General features: G+C 39.1%; 1 protein-coding gene across 2 annotated transcripts in view; it reads left to right on the plus strand.

The window, feature by feature from the left end:
• Positions 1-22,218, plus strand: part of crsp7 (cofactor required for Sp1 transcriptional activation, subunit 7) — a 158,850-nt gene that overhangs the window by 93,489 nt on the left and 43,143 nt on the right. For both annotated transcript variants that reach the window (XM_060846082.1, XM_060846083.1), the window contains exon 2: positions 20,107-20,181. In XM_060846082.1, coding sequence (XP_060702065.1) covers positions 20,107-20,181 — 75 coding nt within the window. The remainder of the gene's footprint in view (positions 1-20,106; positions 20,182-22,218) is intronic.

The raw sequence follows: 22,218 nt of genomic DNA on the forward strand, positions 1-22,218 counted from the left end.
TCTCTGCCTGTTCATCCTCCCCCTTGAGTATGCTCTGCAACTGTTCCATGACATCCTTGATCCCCAGGAAGCAGCATACTATCCTGGAGTTGTCTACAACTGGAAAAGCACCTACCTACCTACCTATCTCTTGCTAACACTATTCCCTTTCTACAATCTCCTAATCTTCTGCTTCCAAGTAACTGAACCAACCACAGTGTTATGGCTTTACTCCTCCACAGGGGAAACATCACATTCCGCATTTTCCAAGCCCAAAAGAAATGGTGTGCAAACAAGGTGCAATAAGGTATGCCCTCAATACCTACATGACCCCTATCTTCTACCCATTCCTCTTGCCTACACTTAAATTACAGGGTGGCCACATCCTGGAATACTATTGTTTTTTCCACAATGTCTTAGCTTTCTGAATGCACAACAGTGTCTCAACTGGCCCTCAAGTTCAAAAACCTGGAATTGCACCAGCTGGAGGCACCTCCTGCACAGTTGGTCATCCAGACTGCTAAGAGCATCTAGAATTTTCCATATAGTGCAATTTGTGCAAACCATGATGCTAAGTTCCTAGACATACTAAGGAGATTGTCATGTGCTTTTATTTTACTCTTATTCCGACTGAAATATAAAATGGAAAAATCTTGCGTTTATGTCCCAACCTCCACTCAGGTCAGCTGTCAGTTTTTCTGCTCTGCAAAAGTCCTCACCATGCCTGTTCTTCTCGGTGAGCTGTCAATGTCCTCACCTCATCCGCTCCTCTTGAATGTTTTCTTCGGAATGGGTGTAGGAATATTAATGTTATTGACTTAGGTATGCAAAATGTCAATTTACAAATGATTAGAAACTTGGAAATGTGTAAAAAGTCAAGAGAAAAGGGACACTGCAGGAGAGCCTGTGCAAGCTGAAGAAGTAGGCAAGTAAGTTGTAATGCAGAGCTGTGTGCAGTAATGTACTTTGGTAGGAATCATGAGGGGAGGCAATATGAGCTCAGTATTATGGTTTAGAGCAAATGAACAGAGACCTGGGACAGCTTATCCGCACAAATCTTTGAAGATGGTCAAATGAAGTTGAGAAGGTTCAAAAAATGGGTGACTTTTTTGTTACTAATAGATCCACAGAGTACAAAAGCAAGGACACTGACTTAAAGCATCGGATCAGTTCCAGTTAGATGACTGTGTTCATTATTCAAGGGTTTCATTTTGACAAGATGTCCGACTGTGGAGTACAGAAGAGACCTTGTAGGTTGTTACCAAGGGTGAGTGAAACTAGAGTTTTTCCTCCTCAAAGTAGAGGCGATTTGATAGATGTATTCAAAATAAAAGCAAAACCTAAGAAAGATGGAAGAAATGTGAGCAAATTTCTTTGACACTACAAATTGCTGTATATCTGAAGTTGTGGTTCAATTGGTAGTGCTCCGAATTACCAGTTTACAGTTCATGTCCATCTTTCCAAGACTTGAGCATGAAAGTCTAAGCTGACATTTCAGTACATCATTGAAGGAGTTCTGCACTGTTGGAGGTCCCATCTGCCAGATGAGATGTGAAACATATTTTGAGCAGAGAAGTTATCTCTAGTGTCCTGATGAATATTTATCTATTGATCAGCATCACAAAAGCTGATTGGCCATTCACACACTGCTGTTTGTGCGGACATACTGTGTGAAATTGTTTCATACATTAAAACAGTTCTTTGAGTTATAGGTACTCCATTTGCTGCAAAGTATTTTGAGATGGCCACTTGTCATAAGTGCTGAAAAGAAAGAAATCTACAAAATTGTCTTATGCATTGTTATTGGCCCTACCTCTGAGGCAGAAGTCCTTGTTTCAAGTCCCAACTGCCACATTGTCGTGATAGGTCTAAGTTGACTTAAAAGAAAATCAGGAAAGAGCAGTGTCATTGAGTTCTTTGGGAACTTTTACAAAATTACTCACTTAAAGGGCTAGATGGCCTCTTCAGTGTTAAAGAAATATGCTGTTGGTTTTTTTTCACAACAGCTCAAACTTATCAATTTAGCTTGTATCTTAGCTACTGATTTGGTATTATTTAGTCAAAACATATTAATGAATAATCTAGGTAAAAGAAATAGAAGTGGATTTGTCCAATTGTCTACTCCTAATGAGACATGATTGGAGAATAGAAATGGCAGTACTGAATTAAGAAACATAATCAATCTTTAATGATTAAACTATGGTAAAACCTAGATAAATTCATAAGCTGGTTGGTTTTTATTGTATACATTCTACAGTTTTTGTAGTGTTTTGCTTTTTGTTTAGTGTAGCTGTAAATGATGGCTATGTAGCAATGTAAATTAGATAGAGTACTGTTGGAAGTGGGGTTGGCTGCTTTTTTTATTTAAAGCAGCCCACCTGAGTGATATCTGACAATCTCTCCCACCCTCTAAACTGTTCTTTTTGTTCTACCTGATCTTTGCACCTTTTTCAACAATATAAATCCAATGAATTTTATCTATTCTAGTGCAAAGAAAAATTTAACTTGAAATGTTAAGCTGCTTTTCACTCCCTACAGATGCTGCCGTACTTGCTCAGTTTTTCCTGTACTTTCAGCTTTTGTTTTAGGATTTCTGCATCCACGATACTTTACTTTTATCGAAGCATAGTTTGTCTTTGCAATTTACCTGACTATAAATTTGCATCCTCTGCTTCATCTTTACATTTTCTACTTCTACCAATACTTTAATTGGTATCCTCTTCCTGTCTATGCAGATGCAATGTATGCTCAAGTATTCTAGCTATATCACCACCACTTTTTCCCTGATAATAAGCCCAAGCCCATTTCTTAATCACCACTTATAATTGATAGAAGTTTAGGGTTCCCTTTTATGTTAACAGCCTTTCTAACCACTTGTATCTTTTTGCAAATCCTCTTGATTATCCCCTTACGGTTTATTGTATTTAATATGGTTCTCACTCAAATAATCACCTGACTTATCGTAAACTCTTCATCCTGCCAGTATTACAGGAGAATTGATTTAGTTCCCTTCCCTTCATGCTTGCTAGAAAATGTACCTTGCCCGTACCTGAAATATTCCCTGAAAAATTAGTTTACTGTCTCCGTTGCAGTTACCCCTAAGTGTTCTTGTCCTTCTTCCAATTTCTAGATTTACTTGTGCTTTTAGATTAGATTACTTAGAGTGTGGAAACAGGCCCTTTGGCCCAACAAGTCCACACCGACCCGCCAAAGAGCAACCCACCCAGACCCATTTCCCTACATTTACCCCTTCACCTAACACTACGGGCAAATTAGCATGGCCAATTCCACCTAACCTGCACATTTTTGGGTTGTGGGTGGAAACCGGAGTACCCGGAGGAAACCCACGCAGACGTGGGGAGAATGTGCAAACTCCACACAGTCAGTCGCCTGAGGTGGGAATTGTACCCGGGTCTCTGGCTCTGAGGCAGCAGTGCCAGCCACTGTGCCGCCCACATTGCTAATCTAAACCTTACCAGAAATTCCACTTAATTCACTTATCCAATTCACTGAACCATTTCCTAGCACCAGACCCAGCATGCTGCCTTCCTAGTTGAACTGTGAGCACAGCAATGAAAGAAATCCTCATGTAGGGCATTTTCCCATAGTTTTACTCCAACATAATTATCTAAATATAAATATGAGTCTGCCAATGTCATCCTTCTATCGTATCTGCTCTTTTGCTTCTGTATTTTGCACCCTCTGTTTAGTAGTTTCTAGAATGGACCAGGAGCACGATTAGACTTTTGCTTCTCAGTTGTTTTGTACAGTTCTGCTGTTAAATCTGCATGTAGTAACTAGGCAGGGTTCTGTTAACATGACATTGTAGCAATTGTCTTATGCAACAGGTTATTGCAACTTAAGTACTGTGCTGACATTTTTGTGGATGTGTCTGTAGCCCCAAAATTTTTTGACCTTTTTAACACTCACCTTTTTGAGATTCATGTGCTGCTTGTTCATTTGTAATCTGCACTGAATGTTAACTTTGTACCTAGTAGGTCAGTTGGTTCAATAATCCATACTTTAAGTTGTGCTGTTTCCTCTTTTGGGATCTGCAAACTTGACATTTTTAAGCATTGCCGACCCTGATGGATAGGGTTTGTGTGTTTTTTCTAAACTACCAATGCGAGTTGCTGCATCACTTCTTTCCTGGTGAAAAATTGCTATTTAAAGTTTCTTTTGTAACTGTCATCATGCTCATTGTTAATTTGAGGAAATATTTTATTGCCAATGTATGACTTTGATCATAAATTCTTTACTATGCACTCTGTTTGAAAAACTTTAAGATTCTGTTGTTTCAGCTACATTTTCATTCTATAGTATATTCAACGTAATTTGAGAACGCTTTAAACTGGTTGCTGATTATTAAGTCAGTTTTCTAAAGGTTTATCTACTAGCTCTCTTATGAATTCCAAGATTTTCTCCTTTGTTCCATCTCAAGAGTAGCTGTGTCAGGCTCTCTAGTTTTGTCCAAAATCAACCTGAAGCACAGTTAAGCTCAATATAAAAGCAAATGGAAACTTCCCTCCCACCCGCTCTTAAATCTACTTGTACCAGAGACATGACACTTGTCAGAGATCTGTTTTTTGCAGTATCACTCTTATATTTAAGTTGCTGAGACCAATACAAGCATTTCTTTGTGGTCCTAATATGCTGATACATGGTCTGTTATTGATGCCATTTATGGCCACCAAACAAAAATAGGAGTTGCAGCCTCTCAATCAGAGCCTATATTCATAAAGTTAGTTATGGTATTGAATTCCAGCCACATGTTCTGCTTAACTGAGGCAAAGACTCTGATTGCCTTACTGAAATTCCTGAGTATGACCATTTGTTGTTTTTTCAGGAGCACCTGAGTGTACTGAATCTGTCACAAAGCACAAATTTGCTTTTTTTAAGTTTCAGCACTGTATAATTGAAGTTGACTCAAGAGTTTTCATTGTTTCATGAATCATTGCTGTGGAGCTGCGTAAGGAGAAAATTGGACAAATTCCAGGTTGAAAGAAAGGATACTTGGAAGTTGATTTCTCAGATTTGCCAGCCTACGTTTTAAAGAATTGTACTCTCACGGATTAGCCCAAGATTGTTTTTAATGAGGAATATGTTTGTAATCAGAACATCATATTTCAGATTTGGGTGTTAAAGGCAACCAAGATATTTTTCTCTGTGACTGAAATTCCTCCTCACCAAATACTGCCTGTCAAGTTCATAAGGATTAAAATACTTAACACATTTTTAAAGTCAGTGTCTAACTTGATGTTTTTTTTCAGTTATCTAGTCCTTACTAGACTATCTATATTGGTGGCGCTCCTGCCAATGAACCTTTGACTTGACCCACTACACTTTTTTTTCTCACAGGTATTCAAGCCTTTATCTATAGACACCTGTGATAGTTAGGAATAATTGTAAACTTGTTGTAGGTGCTCAGCTTACTTATCCTCATTGACAATCAACCATAAATGCACTCAAACTTCGACATTGTGTTGTCATACTGTTTTATTTGAAATAAATCATATCTTTTGAGTTGCAATTTCTTGTCTTTTCATACAGTGAATGTGGTTTGTAACTACAGAGAGTAGTCAGAATTTCAACTATAATGTTATTGTTGGTTTCTGAATAGGAACTGATGAAAATGAAAATAGGCTTTTGAATAACTAGGAAATGGCCATGCAAATGGCTTTGAATACCAAGAGATGGGAACATGATGTCCTTGCAATCTACCTGTAACTCAGGCATCCTACCCTAGCCTTGGGACGTCCAATTTCTTGCAGGTCAGCAGAGCAAATTAACTTTTTAATATTCACAACCTCCTTTCAAATTCTGGGGTTAGTCCATCTGGACCAGGTGATTTTTCCACCTTCTGGCCATTAGGTGTTTCTTGCACATGCTCCTTGATTATGGCCACCATATTCAGCTTCCGTCACTGCCCCCCCTGCCGCGAACACCTGCATTTTGGAATACTGCTCATGTCTACCACTGTGAAGACTGATGGAAAGTATTTGTTCAGTTTCTCCGCCATTTATTTGTTTCCCATTACTATCCAGTGGCTTGTCTGCTTTTACTTCTCTTTTATCCTTTATATAATCTAAAGAAACTCTTACAGTCTTCCTTTATATTACTGACTAGTTTACCCTCCTATTTAATCTACTCCCTCATTTCTTTTTTTTGTTGTCCTCTGTTTGTCTTTCTCAGCTTCCCAATCCTCTGGTTTCCCACTGCCCTTTGCCACGTGACGATATATTTTCTCTTTTGCTTTTATGCTAACCCTGACTTCTCTAGTCAGCCATGGTTTCCTCATCCTCCCTGTACCATGCTTCATCTTCCCCAGGATGAATCTCTGCTGTGCCTCTTGAATTACTCCTAGAAACTCCTGCCATTGCTGTTCTCAATTAATTCTATTTCATACAGTTGAATGCTCACATCCCGTCATCAGATTTCTTTCCTAGACTTGGGTAAAATTAGTCAGGTGTCCTATTGGTGATTCATAACCATTGACCCACCTCGCTGTAAGCTTTCTCTGGCATGACTCAATTTTAATGCCTGACTTCTTGGGACCCTGGAATGAAACTTGTGGGGAATATGAACATCTTCAATGGGGCATTGATAAGTAAAAGCTTCAGTTGTTGAGCAGGGTTGATGGTGGAGCATCAGTTGAGCATTGGAGGAGTTGATGAGTGTTTCTATAAAACAAACAGTTGCCTTTCTTGGGGAGCAGCAATTGGACCTTACAGTCCATTAGAACAATTGCTTTTTGGAAAAAACAGGCAACCTTTTCAGACTGGACCTGACTGCTGTCAGGAATCAATTGGGTCTGCGCAGCAGCTATTTCTGCCTTGGTATTCATGAACCCAAAATATCAATTCTTGGCTTGAGATTATGACTCTGGTTTGAGACGCATTCCTGAAAGTGGACATGTCACAAATGTCATGAAGGATAGACTTGGGGTTGGCTGTGATGTCTTTCCAGAATAGCTAATGAAGCAGGCAAGATAATGGAAGACTGCTGACTTTTGCTTCAGGAGAGGATGGAGAAGAAAGATGATGGGAGGTAGGACAATATGATTAATATATATGAAACATACAAAATAAGATAAAAACAATCTCTAGAAACTTTGTGGTGTACAATTTCTGGATCTTCCTGAATGTGCAAACTTTTAGTTCTGCAACATAGTCTGTACACAGGCTTTCATGCAACATGGATTTTCATGCGGTCACTATGGGTGGAAATGGTTTTTGCCATTTGCTTTGTAGTGAATTCTGCACACCTGCAATCAAATAATCAGTCCCAGAATTTAGTTTCATGGAAAATATCAGATGTGGCCTTGACTTTAAGCACAGCAAATAATGTTAGCTGAATTTCTGACATTTTCCCGTGGGGTTGTTGAAATTAACGTAAGTTCATTTCGGGCGGCACAGTGGCACAGTGCTTACCACTGTTGCCTCACAGCGCCAGAGACCCGGGTTCAATTCCCACCTCAGGCAACTGTCTGCGTGGAGTTTGCACATTCTCCCCGTGTTCCGGTTTCCTCCCGCAATCCAAAAATGTGCAGATTAGGTGAATTGGCCATGCTAAATTGCCCGTAGTGTTAGGTGAAGGGGTAAATGTAGGGGAATGGGTCTGGGTGGGTTACGCTTCGGCGGGTCGGTGTGGACACGTTAGGCCGAAGGGCCTGTTTCCACACTAAGTAATCTAATCTAATCTTAACACAGCAATAACAGCTGTCCCATGTAATCTAATTGTGTTTACAGTGCAGATTTCTCCTTGCCATAATAATCTCCGTGAAATATAGTACAGTATTTATATGTGGGGAAACAAAACTGCATTACTTCTGAAATTTGCAGGTATACCATACATAGCATTATTCTATGCAGCATTGTGGAGGTTCCCTATCTTATCAAACCAATGTATATTTCACGATACTGTGGAGTATTGATTTGCATTTGTCTAGCACCTTCAACAGAGCAGAATGTTTCATTTTGGATCTTGCCAGAAAATCTTTATCCAGGCACAAAATGCTATTTCTGTGTCAGCTTTTGATTTGTGAACTGCCAAAGACACAAGTTTCTGATACTCTGGAGAACTGCTTATAGGTTCTTCACCTTAATTGTTTTTGAAGAGATATTTTAAGAATATGCAAAATATTGTTCAGTGAAGCTGGCATTACATCTTTGTTGAGAGGTAACCTGAGATTTCCCCTGTGTCACAAACCATGCAGTAACTTAGAGGGAAAAGGAACAAGCTTGATCTGTTGGAATTGTTGATTCAAGGTCCTATAAAGAAACCCTGAAAAGAGAGGTTCCCACAATGCCAGAGTTGTGCACCTGGGAGCAAGGGCCATACTATTCAGTTAGCCGTAACAGGTTTTGACTAACTATTTGGTACAATGAACATGAAATTAGAGATATCTGCACTCTTGAGATCCATATTAATTATTTGTATCACCTGGATGAGGTAGTGTCCAGTATTCATTAAACCAAAGTGAAGGCATCTTTTGCTGAAATATCATTCTGTTCAATCTGTGAACAAGACTTGCATTTATTGCAATAACTGGTCCACTCTCATGGCAAAGGAATTAGACTGTAGGAATAAAGAAGTCTTGCTACAATTATGTACTTCCAGTTAAGGAAGGTATATTGGCATCAGAGAAACTCCTAGGTTTATTCTTTGGAATGAATAACTTGTCCTGTGATGAAGGGCTGAGTAAATTGAACTTTTATTCTCTGGAATTTAGCTTTAGACTAAGATGGAGATTGTGGCATAGTGGTATTGTCACTGAACTAGTAATCCAGAGATTTAGGCTAATACTGTGGGAATATGGTTTCAAATCCTGCAATCATAAAAGGTGAAATTTGAATAATTGAAAATTAAAACCGAACGTTGTAGCAACCACTGTAGATGGTGTAAAACCCCATGTAATTCACTAATCTTGAGAGAAGGAAATATGTCATCCTTACCTACTCTGGCCTTGCGTGTAAACAAAACAGTCGATTCTTGATTGCCCTCTGAACTGACACTAACAAAGCAGTCAGTTGAAGCAGCAATTAGGGATGGGCAATAAATGCTGTCCCAGCACTAATTCTTAAACATCTTTCGGAATTTCAAATATTGTTGTATCCATCGATTCTTTATCCTGCTCGTTATTGCTGCAAAGAATTCTAGTGAATTTGTCAGGCATAATACCCTTCTGTATAGCCCTGCTGACTTGATTTTGTATGTAGGGGCATGGAAGGCTCTGTCTACAACAATAGTAGATTTGCCAATTTTAAGGGCATTTAAATGGTCATTGTATCAACATATGGATGAAAATGGAATAGTGTTGGATAGATAGGCTTCAGATTGGTTCCACAGGTCGGCGCAATATTGAGGACTGAAGGGCCTGGACTGTGCTGTTATGTTCTATGTTTTATGGATATTGCATTAATGGCTTTTTAATCCTTCAGGACTTCTCCAGAAATCTTAAGACTCTTGGAAAATTATTACCACGATCTCTGCAGCTATTTTCTTTAAAATCCCAGAATGTGATCTATTCGATCCAGTGGACTTATTGACCTTTAGCCCCATTAGTTTTCCTCATACCTTTTCTCAAGTTATAGTTATTAGTCATTCCTCCATATCTGCGAGGGTTCTATTCCTGAGGACCTTCCTTATGAATGAGGAAATTTGCAAGAGCGGAGCTTGTCTAAAAATAAGTTTAAAAATCACAGATATGATTTTTGCCCACAGTTGTTGATTTCTTTGATACCTTTTTTCAGTACAGATAGCGGCGTTCGCAACTCATGATTTTGCAGATACTGAACATTTATTTCCTGTCCTCCCTTTTGCCTTTTAATTTAGTATTTTTAGAATATTATTAATCACTGAAAACTGATGCAAAGTAGTTATTAAATTCCTCTGCCATTTCCTGGTTTCCCCATTAGTTTTACCAGCCTCATTCTTTGAGGACTGTATGTTCAATTTTTTTATCTTTCCACCTTTTATATATGTAAAGAAGCTCATTTTGATATTATTTGGTACTTTACTCTCTCTGATTTTGAATTTGTTTTTCCCTTTTTCTTGACCATATTTTATTAGTCTTAAATTTTCTCAATCCTCTGGCTTACCAATAATATTGGTAACTATATTCATTTGATGTTACCCTTTACTTTAACCCTTAGTTAATCATGGTTCGATTATCCCCTTCCTAAAATCTTCACTCCTCACTTGTGAGCCATGAACTGTTTTCTTACATCTGCTATTGTTCATCAACTGTCTTTTCTGTTTACAATTTCTTCCTATATTGGTTGAGTATTTTAAAATTAATTTCACTTGACTTTTAAAATATTTTGACAGGGTTGGTTGGTGGTTTCCGCAGCATGTTGGTGACTTTTAAAATGGAAATTCCCAAAAATCTTTTAAAGTACGAATGGTAAAATAGCAGAATTGTACCTATCAGAATTCTTATCTAAAGTTACTAACTGTTAAATTACTCTTCCAGTTTCAAAATTTTTCTGGTGACCAAAATGAAGTTTGTTTCTGTGGATGGCCCTTGATTGCATTGACAAGATTTGGCAGTATTATTGACATTGAATTAAAATGTAGCATGTTGAATTGAGGAGTTGTATTTCTGCTAAGAGTTTCAGAAAATGGTTGTAAATGTGTGCTTGAGGTAGTTTTAAACTTTCATTATTCTTGTCAAATCTTCTATGTTAACCTGGTATGTAATAGATACAATAGGCTAGGAGAAAGTGAGGACTGCATATGCTGGAGATCAGAGTCGAGTGTGTTGCTGGAAAAGCGCAGCAGGTCAGGCAGCATCTGAATAAGAGAATTAACATTTTCGGGCATAAGCCCTTCATCAGGAATACATTTTGCTGCATGCTCAACTTACAACATTATTTTCTTCAAGTAATGCATGTTTGCCTGAGGTATTGTTTACTGGCTGAGGATAAGGCAAGGAAGGGACTAGCTATATTGGTTTATTTGTGGGGGATAATGTAAATTCATTTTATCTAAGTTGACCTGGCCTCTGTGACTGACACTTTGTAAATTGAGATTGAAGGATGTGGGTGACACGGTGGTTCAGTGGTTAGCACTATTGCCTCTCAACGCCAGAGACCCAGGTTCAATTCCTGCCTCAGGTGCGACTGACTGTGTGGAGTTTGTATATTCTCCCCATGTCTGCGTGGGTTTCCTCCGGGTGCTCCAGTTTCCTCCCACAGTCCAAAAATGTGCAGGTTAGGTGAATTGGCCATGCTAAATTGCCTATAGTGTTAAGTGAAGGGATAAATGTAGGGGAATGGGTCTGGGTGGGTTGTACTTTGGCGGGTCAGTGTGGAGCCGAAGGGCCTGTTTCCACACTGTAATCTAATCTAATCTAATCAGTAAAGCTGGGATGTTGGGTGTAGTTTAAATCTGCAAGCTAGGGAAATGTTGAAAATAAGGCTGCTAGAATGCAGGCAAAAAGGAAATCTGGTAAGTGAGATTCTAGAAAGAGAGAAGTTAAATCTGGGTTTTGGCTAATGTGTTCATTGTCTGGTTAGAACTGCTCTGTGCTGAGGAACACTCTTGTTTAGCCAATCTTGTCTGTCATGATTCTTTGAAGCAATCATGACTAGTCTCACTACTTCACTGTTCCCACAGTCTTATTGTTTCCTTTTTTCAAATATTTAACCAATTTCTCCTTCAATTTCATGCCATTGTCAGCTTTATTAAATCTGTCTGGCAAAACATTGTTTAAGCAACTTCTGGGTTTTCCAGATTCCTCCTTGCTCTGTTAGTAATACTGAAGTTATGCCACTTGCCATTTCAATGTTAAGACTGTGTCAACAGAAGGATTCTGATTGTTAGAAACCTGTCATCTTAGATCATTTTTGAAAGAGCTCAAGTTATTGCCCTGTGGTCTACCATTGTTAGCTGCTCTACCTTTGACTTCCCCAACATCATAAGCCCAAAAATGGGTGTGTTTTACTGAATACACATTGTGGAACGTGCTTTGTGATTACTTAGATACTGAAGACTGGAACTGGTTGAGCTGACGAACTGCAATTTAACATTTATGCCACGTAGGTATTAGGTATTGATCAACTTCAACAAAAATTTAAATTTTATCTTCATCATTAAAAACATTATCGTCAAATTTCTCTGCCTCCAGCATCCAGAATGGTGGGAAAGGTTTCCATTGATCAGACATTCAAATGGAGTAACCATACATAAATACTTTGGCTCTTGGGCTGCCGTTTTTGTGCTTATACCTTTGGGCGATGAGGCCGAGATTCAAGTATCACCAGTTCCAGAGATGTATAATAACATCTCTGAGCAAATGGATTAGAAGATATATAAATACTGTGGCAACAAGGGAAAACCGTTGGCTGGGTATTCTGTGGTGAGTTAACTCCCCTCATGTTGCTCACTTTTTTCCCCAACATCTGCAAGGCAGAAATTGGGGACATGAAGGAATACTTCACTAATTAGATATGTGCAATTTCAACAATATCCAAGAATCTCAACCCCATTTAGGATAAAGCAGTCTGCTGGACTAGAATAAACAAATAACCGTGGATGCTGAAACAAAGATTCAGCAGGTCTGGTTGCATCTGGAGAGAAAACCAATTAGTCTTTCAAAACCAATGATCCTTGATCAATCTTGCTAGATTAGAAACCTATACACCAACTTAAATGTTTCAGCATCATGGTACTTGCCTGCAGTGTGAGCAGCAACTCTCCTCACTTCCCAAGACATCCATCTCTATCACTTGGAAGAAACGAGCACAGAGGAGTGCTGTAACCTCTAAGTTACCAACTGAATCTCCTACCGTTATGACTTGGAAATATCACCATCCCTCTGGTACAAAATTGTAGACTTCCTAAGTAAAGACACTATAAGAATACTATACCAAAGTCAATACAACTGCTCACCACCATCTCACAAGCACTAAATGCTGACTTTTGTGATGCCCATGAATGATAGCTTTACATCCTTTCTCCTTTTTTTTTTAAAAAAAGCAAAGTTGGTTTTCTGCTTTTGTATGTTTGTATTCAGATCAACTCTCCAATGTGTATCTGGATATATTTGGTTTGATTCAATATCCCTGCCCTGGGCAAATTGGAAATATCCCTTTTTTAATTCTTTGAGAACATTTTCCTGTCAGTAAGTGTAGGAACACTTACAGCTCTTTCCACAGCATCTCACTGGTGAGTTTGAACTCTGGTCTTTTAGTTGATGTGAACTAATCTTGTGTAAAAATGCAAATTTGTCGTGGCCATTTATGTTAATTATGAACATGTTCCAGATGAGATAGATGCAGGTTATACATTGCTATAATGACTAAACAATACTGTGGTCCATGCATTAAGGACTTGAGGAATTTCAAAATGGCACAATAAACAAAACTATCAAGTAATTGATCAGCTTTAGTTTAAAATGTAACTTGGCAATTGACAAAAATGAGAAACACTTTCTAATATTTAGTTTGCCACTGAGCTGCTTTGATAATCGGGTGGTTGTAACTAGAAGTAAATTTGTATTAATTTGTATTTTGGTAATGAGTATGAGTAGACTTGTTCCATTTTGTCCAGTTCTCTGGCAGCTGAGACTATTTTACAGCAACCAGTGGTTGACATCAGCAATTAGTGGCATCCAAGCTCCAAAGGAATCCTAGCCGGTAACATTTGGGCCTGACCTTGAAGGCTGACCAGCTCTTTATTGCTGATGCTGAATAAAAATAGATTGTTTTGTAAATAAAAGCTATTACTTGTTCACTTTGCTGTCACTACAGTCAAATAGACACCTTCAACTAACATGACTTGCGCCTCCCTGGTTTATAGTACCTGCATGCAAGGTGTATTAATTTCCATTCCTTATTGTTTGTTCTAGGATTTTGCCTGTGAATCATACAATCTTATTAAAGGCCATTCATCTATATATTTGCTCTTTGAAAGTGATGTCATAGTTGTTGGTTCCCCTTTTTTTTGGCTATGACTCTGCAATTTTGACTCCTTCAGGTATTTATTCAATTCCCTTTTGAAAGTGTCTATAAAATCTGCTTCTATGCTTTGAGGTAATCTGTCTGGTTAATATGTGTCCAAACTGCTGCTGGTGGCATTTTCAACCACAAGGTATCATACCTGGTCTTCATTTCACTTAATCATCAGTTATGATCACTGCACCCAGCATTTGCTAAGACTTGGAGATTCACATCAAGCTTTGCTCTCTTGTGGCAAAATTTACCCTCCTGCATAAAGTCTAACTTACATCAGGCTCTTGACATTTTAATGTTCTATTCTTCACATTGAATCATAGTGAATAGAAATTGTCAGGTCACTTGCACCAGTGAAACCAACACAGCACCATGTACACCTTTAAGATTCAAGTGGTGATCTGATCAGAGTCTTCCAAGAAATTAACAGGAAAAGATAGAGTAGATGAACTACTTTCATTGATTGGAGATTCTAGAACTAGGGGACATTGAAAGTTAGAACCAGACTGTTCAGGAGTGATATGAGGAAGCACTTAGTCACACAGGATGGTCAATGTTTGGAACTGTCTTCCACAAATGACAATGGATGCTAGATTAATTGTTAATTTTAAATCTACGAAGTTTTCGTTAATCACATATGAAGGGGCATGGACCAAAGGCAGCTGTATGGAGTTTTGGGACAGATCAGCCATGATCTGGTTGAACAGTAGAACAGGCTCAGTGGCCTGCTCCTGCTCCTGTGTTACTCTTCTTAAGACCCTCAGTCATGAATTAGAAAAGGGAATCAGCCTAAAATTAAAATCAGAAATTTTTAAGGGATTCGGGTATTCCAACACCCACTCCCCAATGCTTGTAAAGTAAACACCCTCATTCCCGGATGGCGTAGTATTCCAGTAGGATGCAATTCAAACAATGCTTTCCCCAGTTGATAGGCAGCATCATCGTAGTGTTTTTTTGTGAGAGACACCAATCACGTACCATGCTGAAATTTACACTTGTAGATTTCCCACAGCAACTTGGGTAAACATTGAACATGAGCACTTCCACCACATAAAACTGATCCCAGGAAAAGCAATCTGGGATTGAGTTAGAGAATTCTGTAATGCTCCACTGTTTTGCAAAATTTGCTTTTCTCTTAAAGCCAAATTAAGGATTTAAGAGTTCTAATTTTGTTTTAACTTAATGACATCTGTTCCATGTTCTTGGATTCTGGCCAGACTAACTTTCCTGCATGTCTAGCTCTTCAAGTTAGTTATCTTTTGCAAAGTGTTTGCAAGTATGCAAAGCCATCAAGCCCCACTCAGGTGGGAGCTTGCAACTTTGGCAATTAGCTGTAGCTGAGCAAATCATTTAGAAGGGAAATGAATTCAGAATTAATAAAATCCTAAATATAAAGCATCGTCGTGATTTCATTTGCACCTTGAATGATATTTCACGTTGTATCTCTGTCATGGAATGTCCATGAAACAAATTGTGACTGTGTTCCTTTTACTTTCGATAACATTTCTAGGTTTGTAGTTAACTAGAGATAAGCACGTACCTAATTAGATTTCTTTATAAGCAAGAATAAGCAAAAAAATTATTTCATGGATCAATATCCTGATGTAGGTCACTCAAAACAATGAGACACCAAATGTCCAGGCAGATTGTCATCTGAACCTTGGCACTCCCTTCGATCGACCTGCCACTACTGTTGACACAGTACTGGGAAACCGCCTAATTATCTGTATCTTAACCTTTATAAAATTTTCCTATTAAAATTTGAAAGGCTAGTCAGGACTGATTTGGGTATTTTTTTTCATTGTTTTCCTTAAAATTTGACTAGAGCATTGAATTGAAGTGTTTAGAGAGTAGGTTATGCAGGCATGCACAGATTAGAAACTCGCTGTAAATATTACCAGATTAAATATTCGCAAGAGTCTGTAATCTGTCATTGAGCCATATAGAGTTTTCGGTCCAACTTGACCAAGTTTCCCAAACAAAAGTAGTCCCATTTTCTTGCATTTGGCATATATCCCTCTAAACTGATCCTACTCATGTACCAATGCAATATTTAAAGATGTTGTAACTGTACCTGAATCTGTCAGTTCCTCGAACAGTTCATTCAAACCACCCTCTGCATGAAAAGGTTGCCACTCAGATTACTTAAGTCTTTCCACGCTCACCTTAAAAAAAAAAGACTTGTACTCTCCAGCCACTGAAAGACTTTTACTATTACCCTTACCTATGCCCCTCATGATTTTATAGACTCTACAAGTTCATCCCTCAGCCGCCTCTATCTCCAGTGAAGAAAAGTTCCAGTCTTTTGTTAAAACTCAAACTCTCCAGTCCTGGTAACATCCTTCATAAATCTTTTCTGCAACCTTTCCAGTTTAATAACATTCTCCTTCCTATAGGAGGGCAACCAGAACTGTACATGGTATGCCAGAAGTGGCCTCACCAACATACTGTACTACCACAACGCAACATCCCAACTCCTATACTCAGTCGTCTAAACAATGAATACAAGCGTGCCCCACACCACCTTCTCTAACCTGCCTACCTGTGATGCAACTTTCAAGGAACTATGTACCTCAGCCTCCAGATCTCTCTGTTCAATACCACACCCAAGGTCCTACCATTTAACTGTGTAAGTCCTTGTTAATCTTAACAAAATGCAGCACCTCACATTTATCTAAACTAAACTCCATCTGCCAGTCAGCCCATTGGCCCAATTGATCGAGATCCCTGTGTAATCTTAGATAACCACCTTCACTGTCCACTACGCCATCCATTTTGGTGTCATGAGCAAACTGATTATATTTTCATTCAAATCATTTGTTTAAATGACAAACTGAACAGTAGGGATTAGCTGCATATTATCCCAATCATCTGCATTATCGCAATTCAGTTTGTTCAAGGGAGGTATTGCTATCTGGGTGGAGACAGTTATTCCTGATAGAGTCCTGACCTGAACGTCGACTTTCCTATTCCTCTGATGCTGTCTGACCTGCTGTGCTTTTCTAGCTCCACTGATTTCCAGCATCTGCCGTCCTTATTACTTACAATTATTCTTCTCTGTTAACTCAACTGACTGGCTGGTTTGCAATGCAAAGTTATGTCAACAGTGTAGGTTCGCAATGAATGTTTGGAACAGACTTGATGGGCTAAATAGCCTAATTCTGCTCCTACATTTTGGGGTCACTTGTTTCTATCTTTACAGTCTTGGTCCTTGCCTGACCCTCAAGCTAAATTCACATGAAATTATGTTTCTATTATCAAGAGACTAGAACCCAAGGAGACAGCTTCCAAAGGAGTGACCTTTTAGAACTGAGATGAGGAATGTCTTCAGCCAGAGGGTGGCTGTGGAAATCACTGCATGCAGAAGGCTGTGTACGCCAAGCCATTGAGTGTCTTTAAGACCAAGATAGGTTCTTCATTAGTAAGGGATCAAATGTTACAGGGAGAAGGCAGGAGAATGGGAGATGAGGAACATTTCAGCCATGATCAAATGGGTGATCAAACCTGATGGATAAAATGGCCCAATTCTGTTCCCATATCTTATGGCCTTGTGTCTTCTCTCTCTGATGAGATGATGGTGATTTTACTTTTACTTGCATGCAGAAAGGTGCAGCTGAGTTGGGGTGGGGTTTATTGTTCTCAGAATTATTTTTCTTCCCTTGCTGTAGCTTGGCACAGAGGTGATTAACTGGGTCTCGAAATTGAGTGTTTTGGTCTCGGAGCATGCCAGTTGGAATGTTGGCACCTTGAGCTCTGAGTAACCTGTGAATTTTTGAGCTGGACATTTAGAAACTGGTGTTACATCAGGTAATGCAAGGAACAGGTTTTGGAGATTTGTAGTTTTATCATTAGCCATCATCCATATTTAATGTCAAGACTGTTGTAGAATTCAGTTCTCAATACCAGTCTGGAAGACTTGGTCTTTCAAATGAAGAAACCTAGTTCAGAATCAGATTATGCGTTAATCTAACAACCTCAACCAACATGATAGAGTGGTCTCAATCTCCCAAACTAGTGGGGATAAAAGAAGCGCGATCAAAAGGAACTCCTGCTCATTTGTGTCATTGCATGACACCTACCAAAGTGTGAATCTGTAGCTGCTTGGTAGAGAAGGGAACGGCTTCTCTACAACTTTTTGATGTTGGCTTCCAAGTTTGTGAAGGATGAACATGTAGGCAAGATACTGGAATGCCTTTTGTACCAAAGAGCTACTTTCAGGATATTGAAATAGTAATTTGGGAGTGAGGAGAACTGACTCTAGATTACTCATGGCGATGCCCTTTGAGTGCTAATCTTTGGAAATCATGGCATCTGGCTATTTCATTGAATTAAATAATGTCCATGTGTAGAGATATTTGTTGCTTACAAATCTCTGGTTCAGATAAATCAATATTGATAACAGGCTGCAGAGGCAACTCCTCATGGTATATGCAGGAATCTAGTGTCTGTGTATAGATTTCTGCAAACTGAGTGTACCGTGCAGTGGCTTCCAAAGCTGCTTGAGGTCTTTTTATGGATTCTGCTACTTTTGTGTCATCCGCATATTAATTACTGTTCATGCAAATTAATTGGGGTTTGCATTGGGTGACTTGCAATTTTTTTTAAGAACCCCGAATTAAAACCTGAGGCAACATGAATATGAATGCCTGAGAGAATTCTGTATGAAGTAGGTTGGTCTTAAGTAATCTCTTTATTGTAGTAATTTTGATATCATTACCAAAGAAAGTCCAACAAAAATAAAGAGAGATATTGATGTAAGAAAATGGAATGCACATTAAAGACTTCTACATCAGGTATACCAAGGAGGAAAGTTCCATCTGTTTGCCTTGGCATGCCAATAGCTATCCAACTGATTCTTGCAGTCACTGCTTTGGAACCTAGGTCCCAGAAGAAACAAAAGCTTCATTCATTCAGTACTCTTTGACCATTAGCTGAGATGCCATAGAAGTCTGTTCTTTCTCAATCTTTCAATACTTTACACCCTATGTGTGGAGAAGTAACAGTTATCCCAGATTTTCAAAGAAGTAAAAGGAGGCCAAGTCAGACCCTAAGATCAGGAAAGTAAGAATAACCATGGAACAGGATAAGCTTGTATCAGTGTTGAGCTGGATTTTACAGGGATTGGGAAGTGTTTTAAATTAATTCCCTCCCTAAGGGCATTGTGAATCTGCAAAAAGCATGGACTGCAATCATTAAAAAAGGCAGCTCCCCACCTTCTCGAGGACTGCTCAGATGGGCAATAAATAGACAACACCCAAGTCCCACAAATGAATTCCTAAAATTTCCTTTTTTTCTTTGTTAAAATATACAGTCCTAATTATTAGAAAATGGGACACAAGGAAAAATTTTGTATCACCTTGAGATATTATCCAAAGGGCTTCACATTCAATCAATTACCATTTGAAAATTATTTTCATTTTCTTTTAAGAGATGTCTGTGTGTCACTGGCAAAGCCAACATTTTTTTTTAACCCATCTGTGATTGTTCTTGGAACTGAGTGGTTTGCTGAGCTGTATCAGAGGGCTGTTAGAGTGCATCTGAAGTCACTTTTAGGCTAGACCAGCTGATTTGTTTCCCTAAAGAATCTTAGTGATCGGATTGTTTTTCTGCCTAAAACAATGATAGTTTCATGGTCATCATTACTGAGACTAGTTTTCAAATCTATATTATTCATTTTTAAATTCCACGAGTTGCCATGGTGGTATTTGACTGATGATCACTAACTTGGACTTCTAAATTGGAATTCCAGTAACTGTTTGAGCTTCCTGGTTTTGAGCACTAACTTGTATCTCTGTCAATCACCTGTGATTGTCAGCTTGAATAAATATAGTCTCCTATGGATAGTGGCGTGTCTGCTTCACCATGATCGATTATCTGCAGTACGAAGGCTATTACTGCATTCTTGGAAAGTCTGCTAAGTGGGCAAATAGGGGAACTGAAGGTAACAGTCCTGTCAAGTGCCTCAGAATTTTATTGTGCCAAAGCTGCTGTATGGTTGATGGTTTAAAATTTTGCAAAGTATTTGCTCATAATTTGAAAACTAACTAGTAAATCAGAACACTACTTTTCTGTTTGCTATGTTCACATTTTAACCTTTGAACAATGTCTTTGAAGCCTGAACGTCAGCTGTTGTTCACCAACAACACTAATGTTTTCACTTTCTCTCTTCCAGATCCGTAACATGGTGGCAGTGCTGGAGGTAATCTCCAGTTTGGAGAAGTATCCCATTACCAAAGAGGCCCTTGAGGTAAAGAGCTTTCAACACTATTATGCTACAGTATTCAATTTAAAATGGCCTATTGTAATTCTAAGCATTTCGTCTTAACTGCTAAACACCAAATGGCTAAAATCATGGGTTAAGGTTTTTCCTCAATGTCTTTGTAAATGAGTTTTCAATTTATAAAGTTTACACTTACATTAACAACCTTGATTTAAGCTCAAGAAGTGGTGACCAACTTTGATGTAGTTCATTACTGCTCTTACTGTTTATACTGTGGGGTAGATTCAGCAAGAATAACTGAATGTGTTGGGTTCATGCAAACATAGATCTTCCATGTCATTTTAAATTTGGAATAATTGCAAATGCACTGAACTGTGCAGTTGGTGCTGCTGTGTCTATTCTCAAAGATCTATCGGCTATAGTGTCAAAAATATAGTGTCTTGTACAGATGGTAATCAGGCCATTTATCATCAGCGCTTAAGGAGCAGAGCTAACCCAAATGCCGAAATGGTTGCTTACATGTGCCATCTTTGGCATCCAATGATCAGAAACATTAGGGCAGTTCCCTAGATGCGCATTTGCTTTGTGGCAGTTGGGCTAATGTGTCTAAATATTATATTCCAATGCTACTGCCTGTCTGGAGCAGGACAGCAAATTGATGAGGTTTCTGAGCACTGTATTGGCAGAATCACGAGTGTATATTGCTTGCTGTCCTGGCCTGGTTTTAGTTGAAATCTTTTTTTTAAAAAAACGAAAAGCACCTGTTCATGTTGAAACGCATGGCTCCTCACTTACCAGTTGGATGACACAATTTTCAGTAATTAGAATGGAGTAAATATCAGAATGCATTTTACTTTGCTCCTCTAAATTATCAAAACTGCTGTACCAACATTTATGTAGAGTTGTCTACCTAGGAATATTCTTTAACAAAAAGAGAAATCACTGGAGAAACTCTGGTCTAGCAGAGTTAATGTTTTGGGCCGAGTAATCCTCATTCAATTCTGATTATAGTTCACTGGTCCTGAAGCATTAACTCTGCTTTCTCTACACAAGCTGCTGTTTCTCCAGCAACTTGTATTTTTATTTCAAGCTTCCAGCATCGGCAGTTCATTTTGTTATGGGGATATCCTTTTCCTGCAAGAGAGGTGGGACTTATCATGGGCAATGAACAAAGAAAATTACAGGATAGGAACAGGCCATTCGGCCCACTGAACTTGCGCCAATCCAGATCCTCCAAATCTGTCACCTATTTTTCCAGGATCTGTAACGCTCTGCTCCGTGCCCCTTCCTGTAACTGTCTAGATACATCTTAAATGACACTATCGTGCCCACCTCTATCGCCTTCACTGGCAACGCGTTCCAGGCACCCACCACCCTCTGCGTAAAGAACTTTCCACGCATATCTCCCCAAAACGTTTCCCCTCTCACTTTGACTCATGACCCCATGTAATTGAGTCCCCCACCCTGGGGGAAAAAGCTTCTTGCCATTCACCCCTCATGATTTTGTAGACTTCAGTCAGGTTCCCCCCTCAACCTCCAACGTTCTACTGAAAATAGTTCTAATCTACTTAACCTCTGTTCCTCACTAGCACGCTCCATACCAGGCAACATCCTGGTTAACCTCCTCTATACCCTCTCCAAAGCATCCACATCCTCCTGGTAATGTGGCGACCAGAACTGTACGCAGTATTCCAAATGTGGCCAAACCAAAGTCCTATATAACAGCTGACCTGCCAACTCTTGTATTCAGTACCCTGCCTGATGAAGGAAAGCGTGCCACATACCGCCTTGACCACTCTATCGCCCTGTGTTGCCACCTTCAGGTACAGTGGAACTGAACACTCATATCTTCCTGTACATCAATTTTCACCAGGGCTTTTCCATTTGTTATCGTTCGCTCTTGAATTGGATCTTCCAAAATGCATTACCTCGCATTTGCCTGGATTGAACTCCATCTGCCATTTCTCTGCCCAACTCTCCAATCTATTTTCTGTTGTATTCTCTGGCAGCCCCCTTCACTATCTGCTACTCCACCAATCTTAGCATAGAACATAGAACAATACA

The sequence above is a fragment of the Hemiscyllium ocellatum genome, chromosome 28 (assembly GCF_020745735.1).
Source record: "Hemiscyllium ocellatum isolate sHemOce1 chromosome 28, sHemOce1.pat.X.cur, whole genome shotgun sequence".
Classification (NCBI taxonomy): domain Eukaryota; kingdom Metazoa; phylum Chordata; class Chondrichthyes; order Orectolobiformes; family Hemiscylliidae; genus Hemiscyllium; species Hemiscyllium ocellatum.